A 12,747-nucleotide genomic window follows, 5' to 3' on the forward strand; every position below is an offset into this window, starting at 1 on the left:
ATGATCGCTAATCCCCAGACATAATCCACTGACTGTCTCCGGCCGTCTGAATTAGTGTTATCACTCGGCTCTCTAGAGACATAGTAGACTGGATTAACATACTTTCTAAGTATATTTTGTCCCTGTGTTGTATTCAGGAATATTGTGATAATGTTGGAATATCCCAGCCAAAACAAAAATATCCTTCCAAGAAATTCGATTTATGACAGGGTTGTGCAAAGACTTTTATTGGGTTTTTAATACTTGCAGTTGGCTCGCCCACCCTTCAAACCTCTCTCAAAAGCACATACCTCTGCGATAGCCAAGAGATAAACTTCTGTTTGTGTCCATTTCAAACAGAGGAAATATTTCATTTTTGGAAAATCTTAGCTTCGAGCCTGAAAGGAGGAACATTAATGTAGCAAGTGCTTAGTGAAGTTTAGTTTAGTGAAGACTGAAAGCTTGTGTCAACTTTCTGCAATTAAATGTAATTTCTTTTTTCTTAACATTCAGTTCTTAATGTTGTAGCTTGACAGATCAGTGCCAGTGTCATGGGTTCAAATCCCAAAGAGCATGTGTACTTGTATGTATATTCTGAATCTTCTGCCAAATGAATAAATGTACTTTAATTTAATGCCTGTCAATGTTTTTAATTCAATCAGTGTGCCTTTGTTTTCTGTTAATGGGTGTCAAGAATAATTATCAGTTAGTGCTGTTTAATGAGGTAAATGTCACCATCAGCATTAAAATGCTTGTGATTCAAACAACACTTTATTTTAATTTGTTTCTTGAGCCTTGAGTCAGAGTTAATGGCCTGTTGCCACAAATCACTCTTGCCAACATGGCAGCACCATTGTTTTGGTAACACTTTTTTAGCCGCCTGATGCCTATCATTCAGTGTGGCTTGGATCCTTTTAAACCTCTTTGTGGTTTCACATGCAAAGGGAACATGATGCATTGCAGAATAATGGTCATGAGCTGAATTAGATCAACACAAAATGTTGTAAATTAGTGCACTAAGGAATATAAAAAAATGTTGTTGTTTTTTTACTTGCTAGGAAATGTATATCTTGCAGTATTATGTTCTGACCTCATGTTATGGGAGGATGTTGTAGGTTTCAGCACAATTCAGAATTCACGAATAGGCTTCTTTTCAATTCATGAGTGTAAGTTTGAATTGAGTGTGACTGAATTAAATTTGTAATGACAGTACGTTTACTGAATCCCAATTTCTAATTTCAAGACTTTTTTTTTTTTTTTTACTTTCAACCAAGGCTGTTGATGTTTTTTGTTATTGTTTTTTTTTTATGTGATTTTTATTTTAAATGATTTCTTAAATTTGACGCTTTTATCCAAAGTGTCTTACAGTGCATTCAGGCTATCAAGTTTTATTCATCATGTGTTCCCAGGGAATCGAACCCCGAACCTTGTGCTTGATAAGGCAAATGCTCTACCAACTGAGCTAATGAAATAGAATTGAAAAAGCATTCTTGATTCTATGCTGAATAGTGTATAATGTTTAAAATTGTAAGAATTTAAGTGCTCAGTTCCCTTTAGTAGTAAGGCACCATTGTGTTCTATTGAACTTATACCTATGAAATGATCATATTTATGATATTGGGTAATGGTTCACAAACACAGTACTAGGACAAACACTTAGACAATTAGAGCAGCTCACCAGTCATTCTGAAAACCTTAGAGTAAAATATAACATAATGAAAGCTATATATCCTAAAATAAATTTTTATAAATATTGCCTTTCAAAAAATATTTTTATTCTGATAAGTATGAACCATAAATCTCCAGTAAACTGAGTGTTGTTGTTTTTTTACCTAATTGAGTAATTGATTTGGTGGAACATAAAACCTGCCTCTGCTTATCTATGTATTTCTTTTATCAATAAAACCTTTTAAAAATGCACACTATCTTTAAGTGTTGTTTGTCTTAATGGAGAGGAGTGCTCATTAATTTTTTGCCGTCTGTCATCAGGTTTGATAATCCAGCTGCCGTCAGCTCCACCCCGACCAGGCAGCTGACCTTCAACTACCTCCTGCCAGTAAATGCCTGGCTGCTGCTCAACCCCTCTGAGTTGTGTTGTGACTGGACAATGGGCACTATCCCCCTTGTGGAGTGCCTGCTGGACCCTCGCAACCTCGCCACAGTGCTATTTTATGGCATGTTGAGCCTCCTGGCTTATCAAGGCCTTTGGTACAGCCACAGCTCTGCAAAGATCGTCATGATGGTATGTTTGTGGGTGTGGCTAATGGAAAATCTGATTATATCTGTATCGAGAAGTGATTTTGAACTTTTTGTTTAGTGAAAATGCATTTCTGTAACCATGACTTAAAGGGATACTCCATCCCAAAATGAAAATTTTGTCATTATTCACTTACCTCCATGTCGTTCCAAACCCTTATAAGCTTTGTTTGTCTCCGGAACACAATTTAAGATATTTTGGATAAAAACCGGTAGGCTTGAGACTGTCCCATAGACTGCCAAATGAATAACAATGTCAAGGTCCAGGAAAGTATGAAAAGCATCGTCAGAATATTCCATCTGCCATCAGTGATATAGCTGTAACGTTATGAAGTGACGAGAATATTTTTTGTACACGAAGAAAACTAAAATAATAACTTTATTCAACAATTCCTGTCCTCTTTCTTCAAATAAGTGTAGGGACATTTTGGCAAATCTGAGCTGTAAGCAGATGGTGTAAAATGGCACTACGCTGATTTGGAGAGACTTGTGATTCTAATTTTCTTCTTGTTGCTTCATAACATCATGGTTAAATCACTGATGGCAGATGGACTATTCTGACGAGGTCTTTCTTATTTCTTATAAATAAGAGTGTTACTTTGACACTCTTATTTATTTGACAGTCTATGGGACAGTCTCAAGCCTACCGGTTTTCATCCAAAATATCTTAAAATGTGTTCCAAAAACGTACAAATCTTTTACGTGTTTGGAAGACATGGGGATAAGTGATTAATGACAAAATTTCCCTTTTTGGATGGAGTAACCTTTAAATGAGATGTTGATACTTTTATTTTGTTTTTATTATAGTTTGTTCAAAAATGGTTTGAATTAATGTATATCATCCCCAGCCATATTTAAAATCTGTCAGATACAATTTAGGGGGTGTTTTCACCATACCGTGTGAACTATGCGCATGAGCTGGTTTGCCAGAATCCAAATAAACCTAGTGCTGAATTAAGTATTCCTCATGGTATAGTTTAAAGGGATACTCCACCCCAAAATGAAAATTCTGTCATTAATCACGTACCTCCATGTCGTTCCAAACACATAAAAGCTTTGTTCATCTTTGGAACACAATTTAAGATATTTTGGATGGAAACCGGGAGGCTTGTGACTGTCCCAGTTTTGTAGGAAGAGACAAAGAAGACAAATTTTTGGATAAAGTCATTATTTTTGTTTTCTTCTCATGCAAAAAGTATTCTCGTCGCTTCATAATGTTACGGTTGAACCACTGATGGCAGATGGACTATTCTGACGATTCTTTTCATACTTTTCTGGACCTTGACACTGTATTTTACTTGGCAGTCTATGGGACAGTCAGAAGCCTCACAGTTTTCATCAAAAATATCTTCAATTGTGTTCTGAGTGTTTGGAATGACATAGAGGTAAGTGATTAATGACAAAATTTTCATTTTGGGGTGGAATATCCCTTCAAGGTAAGACGATCATTGTGAGATTAAAATAAAAAGGAAATAACTGGAGATGTGAGACGTATTTGCTTCAGTGGAATGAAGTTAATGACAGCATTGGAGCAATTTACTGGAAACTTGCTGGTTATCCCTTAAAGGCCCTTTAATGTACGTCATTCCACTCCAAGGCCATCTTGGCACAGCTATTTTCTATATTGGGAACTGGCAGAGCAGTTTCTATATACATGAATCTCTAAAACTGGTCTTATAGATTAACTTTTTCAATTCATAAATTAAGGACTTTGTTTTTATTTCATTTAAATAAAGTATTGTATAGCCGTTCCTAAAATTTCTGCCCAATTAATGCACAATTTGAAACTGATGCATTTGGTGAGTGAATTAATTTTTCACCCTGTTTGCCAGGATTACGTTTCAGACACATCAAATCAGTAATACAATCTGACAACATAATTGTTGCTGTTTAAACTCACTCTAAAGAAATGTATTTTCAGGCTGGTCCAGTTTGTGTGCAGTTCTGTGGGAACTTAAAGCCGTAAAGGCGACTGGCTGTTTAAACGAAAAGGAAGTTAAAGAAAGCACTTAAAGTAATTTCTAAACACGCACGTGCTTCAAAACCTTTCATTATAAACATGGTAATTACTACCCAAAATGGGAAATTTTTGGACAAGGCGTTAATTGAATTCAAGTCTAAAAACACAACTGAAGATTGTTCACGCTATTTCAAACCCATAGTCCAATGCAATCTGGACTAAATTATTATGATTATTTTTTACACAGCTCCTGGAAAGTGTCGCGACTTACGGTACATGAGTAATGTCATCTGTCCGAACACACAGATATCCCCCTTACTGAACTTGTGCAATTATGTGTATTTCATACAGTGTTCATTAAATGTTTAATTTCACACAACATTTTCTTCTTTTCAGTTTACAGCCAAAAGAACAGTTTTTCTGTCCATCATCAAGTCGTTATCGTATTATTGTCTGACACTACAACTCGGATGTCTACATTTGTTCGCCCACTGACTGATTCCATGCTTGCAAGAGTGCAAAATGTCACAGTTGAAATCCGTTTGTCTTGTGTGTTCTGCTCTCCACTCGTTTGTTGTGCAACAGCGGCGTGAATACTTCATCCGCGTCTCCGCGCGCTGTCAATGGAGTTTGGTGAACTTCCTCGCTCTGTTGGCAGAGGCCGTACTTTGAGACTGGGGGGCCACAAATCATCATTAAAGGACAATGTGTAAAGATGAAGGGGGGAGGGGTTGAGCATTAACATTTTGCTCTGGTCTGCGTAGTTATGAAACGAAGAACAGGCTGCGTGAGGATATTGGTCTGAAACTGTTTTATTTGGCCACGGTTAGTTATTTTAATGATTCCCTGTGCGCAGACCCTCGACACTCACTCTTAGCAAACAGGAAACACTTTTGTTGTGAACATTTGGCTAATTTGACTGTGAAGTTTCTTTTCTGTGTTGCATCTTCCAAAGCAACCAAACAGCAGCAGGCAGCATACAGCTTATGATAACCGCAGACAAAGTTCTTGTTTGTGCAGAAACTTCTTTCATCAAGATTGATTTTGGCCTCTGAAGCGTCAGGCAAATTGGATAAATATGATCTTCCCAATACTGCTGCTTTCGGCTCAGTTAAACCCTCCTCTGCGTAAGCAACGCATGACAGTTCGGTTCTTGACGCACTCTGAAGCTGCTGCCAAAACTAATTTCTGTGATTTGACTTTCAAGACTGCACAATGCGAGATGAATGCTCCTGTTTTTCGGGATGAAACGATTAAAAAGGCCTCCTCTATACGGCACCCTGCGGTTTACTTGATGACAAACTCATAAATACAAGTGGGCTTTGAAAAGCAACTCTTCTGCTCTTAGAAAGGGTGAGATTAGCCGTAGCTAGACAAAACAAAATTAGTTTGTTCTTCAAAACAGGGTGTCTAAGGGCTGTGCCCTCGCAGGGGTTCAGCGTTTCAAAAAATCTTGATCCATCACCTTGTCATAAGGTGCTTTTCGTAAACAAAACCTATAATCCCAATCTTACATCTTGTGGCCTGGCAGGCATTGTGCAAGACAGGAGTGTTTGCTTGTGGGTTTGATGAGAAGGACCGTGTTGGAGGAGCACTGCAATGACATGTTCTCATTTGTGTTGAATCAATCATGTCTGTTTGAACATTTCTACCACTCAGAGAAATTTACTCGGACAGTCGTGATTATGCGGCTTTGTAGTTTTCTTGCACTTTTCCTACAGGTCAAGCATGTATAATTGGGTTTAGTTCCAGATTAATCAAACTCATGGTCTTGGTTTCAGACAAAGCTTTATGAAACCAGAGTGATTAGCATTCAGACCTGCACAAGCTTGTCTGAACCAAACAATGAGAACATTTAAATGCAAGATTTTTTGCTTATGGAATTCCTTGGTTTACCAGGCAGTTTTTGTGCCCACTCAGGGTTGCCAATTAGACAAATCCCCAATTGGATTGCCAGAGAAACTGTTTTTTCTACTTCCTCTCATTAGATTTCAAAGAGCGAGTGAAAATTTCATTAATTCTGATTGGGCAGTGATTTTTATTTTCACATAAGGGTCCAAGGACTGTGTCTGCTCCACAGATGAAAGAAACGATTTTTCTCCTTTTTACCCTCCATTATTCCTTCACTATGATGCATTCTCCTAGAGAACGGACCACTGGTCATGAGCTCAAACATCCCAAGTAATTTACTGTGTTATTGCTGAAGATCAAAAGGAAGTTATGTAAATAACATGACAAATGTCTCAGGCATCTGAGATACGAACTGTGCTTTTAGATTTTATTTATTTTAGAGTTTATTCACTGTTGTGAAAGTATTTTGTTCTGTGTGGAAAACTACACTTTTCATTATCTGATTAATGCACTTTCTTTTAAAGCAAGAAAATATGTATGTAGTTTATTTTTTTATATTTCTCAGTTTAAATTTTTGGATTTAATTATTTGTTTAAAATAAATATTTATTATTTCTCCTGTCTTTTTGTGTCCTTTAGGCACTCTCACTGATCGTCCTTCCTTTTATCCCTGCATCCAACCTGTTTTTCCCTGTGGGCTTTGTTGTGGCTGAAAGGGTCCTTTACGTGCCCAGCATGGGATTTTGCGTTTTGGTAGCTCATGGATTCAAACTTCTGTCCCAAAGAGGGTAAACTTCCTCTAAACAAATGTTCTTCCCTTTAAATGACTTGTTCAGAGACTCACTCCCTTTTCTGTGACATTATCCAGAGGCTTAAAGAAAATGTCTTGGTTGCTCATGGGAGTTCTTCTAACAACACACGCCGTGAAGACTTTCAACAGAAACTGGGACTGGGAGTCTGAATACACGCTTTTTACATCTGCACTGAAAGTATGAACATGTCCAAGGACACATTATTCATTTATAGATGCACATCTGGCCACAGGCTCATACATATTTTATGCTTGTGTTTTGAGATCATTACATTGAAGAAATCCAGCCTTATATCAAATGACGTATCCACACTTAACAAGAGTACAATGAAATGATGTCTGGGAAATATGATTTGTAATGTCAGCCTGGCTTGAAACATTTCAAAATTGTTTTCCTCCAGGTCAATAGGAACAATGCAAAACTCTGGAACAATGTCGGACATGCTTTGGAGAATCAGAACAGCTATGAGAGAGCTTTAAGATACTTCCTTCAGGCCACAAGAGTGCAACCAGGTAATTGACTCTTTTAGATTTAAATCTCTTTAAGTTTTCCCTATAGCATCTTTAAAATAAACAAACATTTTTGCTTGCATATTTATGCATAAAACAGGTTATTCAATGAGAAAAAAAATTTAAATTGGGAATTTATTGGAAAGGGTGCTGAAACTGCTTCCCCGGACGCCCCACAAAAAACATTATATTATCCAATAGTTTGTGTGTCCATCAGCAAAAAGGAAAGTTGTGTCAGACGAAGAGAAAGTTGTTACATTTTAATTAAAGATTATGGAAACAAACTTTAGCACCAATGAATCATTCGCAATAACAATATTAAGAAAGTAAATGAGGCAAATCTAAATTTATGTGGACTTGAAGTTGTTTCTATAGAGTCATTTTAGGCAAATGTGCTAAATGATAAATGATAGAATGTCCATGGGAATGATTCTTCACCACATGGTTTTCCACAGACACAAAATATTAAAAAGTCTTCCATTTGTAATATTTCCATCAGTTTTTTCAAAAATATTGGCAGCGGAAGTTGACATGGAGTTATTTTAAACAAAACTCTCCATTGGTGATGTTGTTTTAGGGAGGTGTAGGAAATTCTCCCTTATTATTATAAGTTTGGAGGCATGTTGGTAAAGACAATTTCAAATTGTATATAATCTAAAAATAAGTAGTTTATGAAGTATTGTATGAAAACATTGGTGTAAATAAAAATATTTTCACACTTTAGTGTCTTGAGAATATGTCGATTTAAGGATTTGGTGTGTGTCAAGCTACCTGTGAGGAAGACGACTGTGGCTGCCAAAGTCATTAGACTATTGACTTTAATTAGTTAAAGGAACACTCCACTATTTAAAAAAAAAAAAGGCTCATTTTCCAACTCCCCTAGAGTTAAACAGTTGAGTCTTACCGTTCTTGAATCCATTCAGCTTTCCAGATTTCTGGGTTTTGCGGTAGCTCTTTTAGCTTAGCTTAGCATAGATCATTGAATCTGATTAGACTGTTAGCATCTCCCTCAAAAATGACCAAATATTTTCTATATTTTTCCTATTTAAAACTTGACTCTTCTGTAGTTACATCGTGTACTATGAACGACGGAAAATGAAAAGTTGCGATTTTGTAGGCTGATAAGACTAAGAAATATACTCTCATTCCGGTGTAATATTCAAGGAACTTTGTGTAGTTGCAGCTATAGCGTAGTTGCAGCAATAGCAGAGTTGCTTGGGACTATTTTTCAGGTGCTGTGTAATATCACTGCCCCCTGCTGCACCCATGGTATGGCAGCAAAGTTCCTTGATTATTACGCCAGAATGAGAGTATAGTTCCTAGAATAAGAACAGAAAGCCATATCAGCCTATAATATAGCAACTTTTCATTTTCCTTTTGTCTTAAAGGGTTAGTTAACCGAAAAATGAAAATTATGTCATTAATAACTCACCCTCATGTCATTCCAAACCCTTAAGACCTCCGATCATCTTCGGGACACAGTTTAAGATATTTTAGATTTAGTCCGAGAGCTCTTAGTCCCTCCATTGAAGCTGTGTGTACGGTATACTGTCCATGTCCAGAAAGGTAAGAAAAACATCTTCAGAGTAGTCCATGTGACATCAAAGGGTCACTTAGAATTTTTTGAAGCATCGAAAATAAATTGTGGTCCAAAAATAGCAAAAACTACGACTTTATTCATCATTGTCTTCTCTTCCATGTCTGTTGTGAGAGAGTTCAAAACTCAACAGTGTAGTGATATCCGGTTCAAGAACGATTCATTCGATGTAACCGGAACTTCTTGAACCAGTTCACCAAATCGAACAGAATTGTTTAAAACTGTTCACATCTCCAATAAGCATTAATCCGCAATGACTTAAGTTGTTAACTTTTTTAATGTGGCTGACACTCCCTCTGAGTTCAAACAAACCAATATCCCGGAGTAATTCATGTACTCAAACAGTACACTGACTGAACTGCTGTGAAGAGAGAACTGAAGATGAGCCAGATAACGAACAAAAGATTGACTCGTTCTCAAGTCAACAACCAGTTGCATCGGTTTTCGGATCACCAGTAGTTCTTTTGGACAGTTCGATTCAATAAACCGGTTGAAGAAAACGGTTCATCAGTTCTTTTGCACTTGACCTAATGACCGACCCTTCATTTGCAATGATTGCCCTTGATTCAAACCTTCGTTTACCTGGGATCATAACATTAGCACAGAATCAGTTCAGAATCAATCACCAAAACAATCAGTTTGGTTCAGATGCTCTGTGTGTCAGTCTGCTTCACGCTGAATCGCACATGCGCAGTATGATCAGCTCCTCTGTTCTCGAATCGGACACGTCTGACAGAAACGATCATTTTCCGGTGAACTAACCCTTTAATACACAATGTAACTACAAAAGAGTCAAATTTTAAATAAGAAAAATATAGAAACGATTTGATAGTTTTTGAGAGAGATGCTAATGGTCTAATCTGATTCAATGATCTATGCTAAGCTAAGCTAAAAGTGCTACCTCCAGACCTAGAGATCGGCTGAATGGATTCAATTAAAAAATGGTAAAACACAACTGTTTAACTCTACGGGGGCCTACTTTTTTAAAATAGTGTAGTGTTCCTTTAAGTTATGTTGGTTTATTGAGCTAACGTGACTTGAGAGATCCACCACTCAAGATTAGTTTTCCCATGTTAACTTTTTTAAGCACATTAATGAATGAGGAAATCCTGGGCAGGCTATCTATTCGCATCAGTTTGCTTCCCATTACAAAAACTCTGTTCCGCTTGAATGTGGTCAGGCATTTCTTAGAAGATGCTGGTAGCATTATCAATTGTACACATCAAAATCTACCGATGCTGTTGGTTAGCTCTCTGTTGTTTGATGTTACACGGGCCACATGGCTGGAAAAGGTTGTCAAGGGAGCACTTTTCACAGGAGGTGCTTTTCCTTTTCCCAGTCTTTCCCGCCTGTTCTCATCCCAACTGTGTATTAAAACTCGTCAGCTGCCTGTTACGGTTATTATTTGTTGCAGTCAAGCCGTATGATTCATATTCCACTATCTACTCTTTCTTTGAGGTTTAGTCTGTGCTATTTTCTTGATTTATGACTCTATACTAAACACTATGTCCTCTTCTAAGATGACATTGGGGCCCACATGAACGTTGGGAGGACCTACAAAAACCTAAACCGGTCCAGAGAGGCAGAGGAGGCATATCTAATTGCGAAATCCCTTATGCCACAGGTATGACATTTTTTTCATCAGAAAAAAAGAGAGATTTTGTTTAGCTTGTCAACAAACTTTGATATGAACAATAGAATACTTTCATAACCCAACTGTTATGATCTTTTAAACAGTCTTTTGTTTATTGGTAGATCAATGCAGTTCAAATATGATTTGCAGTTCAGCATAAGAAAACTTGTTGCCTCCTTTCCTGTTCTCCTCTCCTACTGCATTCCCCTGAGCCAAATGCAACAATTTAAAATTTTTCACTGCCATTGTTTTGCACAGCACAAAACAACATCCTATGTTATCTCAAGATAAACTATCACTGCCTGAATTTTACAAAGCCTAACAAACTCATCTGTAATTTTAAAGAAGGTGATCAAATTTTAAGGGAAGTTTTGGGCTGTGAGTTATTGGCTCAAAGGGACTGCTCAAAGGGACTGCTAAAAGGTCTGCATTCTTGTAAAAAAAAAAAAAAAAAAAATGGCCATAACTAAAATAAAATCCATTTAAAGCTTTATTCGGTTGGTAACTGTTTCTCATTTGGACATCTGTAAAAATAGTTATGTGGCACCTCTGTTATTCTGTAAAACTAATGTATTCAGATGGACAAGAAACTTTTAACCCCAAACCTTTTAACATGTCTGCACATTTAAATTTGACAGTGTTTTTGTATTGGAAAAATGGACCAAACATATTGATGACTCATCCTGCACTACACAGATTTTACTCCAATCAGATTATCTCTAGAAAGTGAATGCCCCCTAAAAGTAGCAAACAATGGTTCATACCGGTTTTGTACCTAAGGCATATTGGCTATTTAAATTTTTTTTCATTTTTTTGCTTGACTTTTTTTAAACTGAACTTATGGCCTGTAATTTCACATGGTTTTATATTTCAAGTTGGAATGTACAGAAAGACCATACTGAATATATTATTGTTATACTTAGTGTCAAATGTAAATGCTTAAAACCTTGGCTGACCTTTCCAAAACATAATGCCAGATTATTCCAGGGAAGAAGTATGCAACCCGTGTGGCCCCCAACCATCTGAACGTCTACATTAACCTGGCAAACCTAATTCGGGCAAATGACTCCCGCCTGGAGGAAGCTGACCAACTCTATAGACAGGCCATCAGCATGAGACCGGACTTCAAGCAAGCCTACATCAGTCGGCAAGTCTCCAATCATGCTGACAGGGTCAAAAATGTGTTTGTATACTTTCATGCTTATTGACATGGCCAAATGAAACGAGTTGTAGTTCAGACAGTATTTTGGCTTTTATGAGGTTATTGAGAGTCATGTTATTTGTTTTTTTTTTGCATGTATACACTGGATGATGTTCAAGAGATACAATTTTGTCAAAGACTTGAGCCACCCGTGTCTTACAACTTCACACCCATCCTGGACTTTTTCTTTTTTTGCTATCCATAAGAAAATATTTCTCCTAGATATCATATGCCATAGTAAGAGAGTGTCTGGGTGTTTGCTGTTTTTGTTAAATTTTGCATCAAGTGAAAATTTACTTGGCTTTCACACTTTGTGATTTCTTTCTACATGTCTCATCCTGTTAATGAAATGTTGATCAGATAAGCTTTTGAAAGTAGATTTACTGGATTGCCTTGGTTCTTATTAATGTCAGAACTTCTCTTAGCCACACTGTGAAAAATGTATTACTCAAAATATTTGCCAAGAAAATATAGTTTAAAGAAACTGATCTTTCTTGTTGTACAAATGATTTCCGAGATGTCCTGTAAAAGGTATTCCAAAAATGTCTTTGTTTCTTTTAAAAATCAGAGGGGAGCTTTTGCTGAAAATGAACAAGCCCAGTGAGGCAAAGGATGCCTACCTACGAGCGCTGGAACTGGACCATACCAATGCAGACCTGTGGTACAATCTGGCAATTGTCAATATAGAGATGAAGGACCCCTCGGAGGCTCTGAGAAACTTTAATCGTGCGCTGGACCTGAATCCACGGCACAAACTAGCACTGTTCAACTCGGCGCTTCTCATGCAAGAGTCAGGTGAGTGGGCAGTGGCCATTTAAACCAAGAAATTAAATTAGATCTGTCACAAAACTTAGTGAGCTACCTATATTTTGTGGTAAGCAGACAATCAACTCGAAGTTGATTCCGGTGGAGGTTGTTGTTAGCACGTTGCTAAGCTAAAGGTGGAATAT

At 37.2% G+C, this 12,747-nt stretch overlaps 1 protein-coding gene across 1 annotated transcript in view; it reads left to right on the forward strand.

Annotated features, from left to right (window-relative positions):
- Positions 1-12,747, forward strand: part of tmtc3 (transmembrane O-mannosyltransferase targeting cadherins 3) — a 29,291-nt gene that overhangs the window by 11,846 nt on the left and 4,698 nt on the right. Inside the window, exons 7-13 of the mRNA XM_026238753.1 lie at positions 1,969-2,221; positions 6,685-6,833; positions 6,914-7,034; positions 7,258-7,369; positions 10,484-10,587; positions 11,574-11,743; positions 12,366-12,592. Of these exons, the coding sequence (XP_026094538.1) occupies positions 1,969-2,221; positions 6,685-6,833; positions 6,914-7,034; positions 7,258-7,369; positions 10,484-10,587; positions 11,574-11,743; positions 12,366-12,592 (1,136 nt within the window). The remainder of the gene's footprint in view (positions 1-1,968; positions 2,222-6,684; positions 6,834-6,913; positions 7,035-7,257; positions 7,370-10,483; positions 10,588-11,573; positions 11,744-12,365; positions 12,593-12,747) is intronic.

The sequence above is a fragment of the Carassius auratus genome, chromosome 50 (genome assembly GCF_003368295.1).
Source record: "Carassius auratus strain Wakin chromosome 50, ASM336829v1, whole genome shotgun sequence".
Taxonomy (NCBI): Eukaryota; Metazoa; Chordata; class Actinopteri; order Cypriniformes; family Cyprinidae; genus Carassius; species Carassius auratus.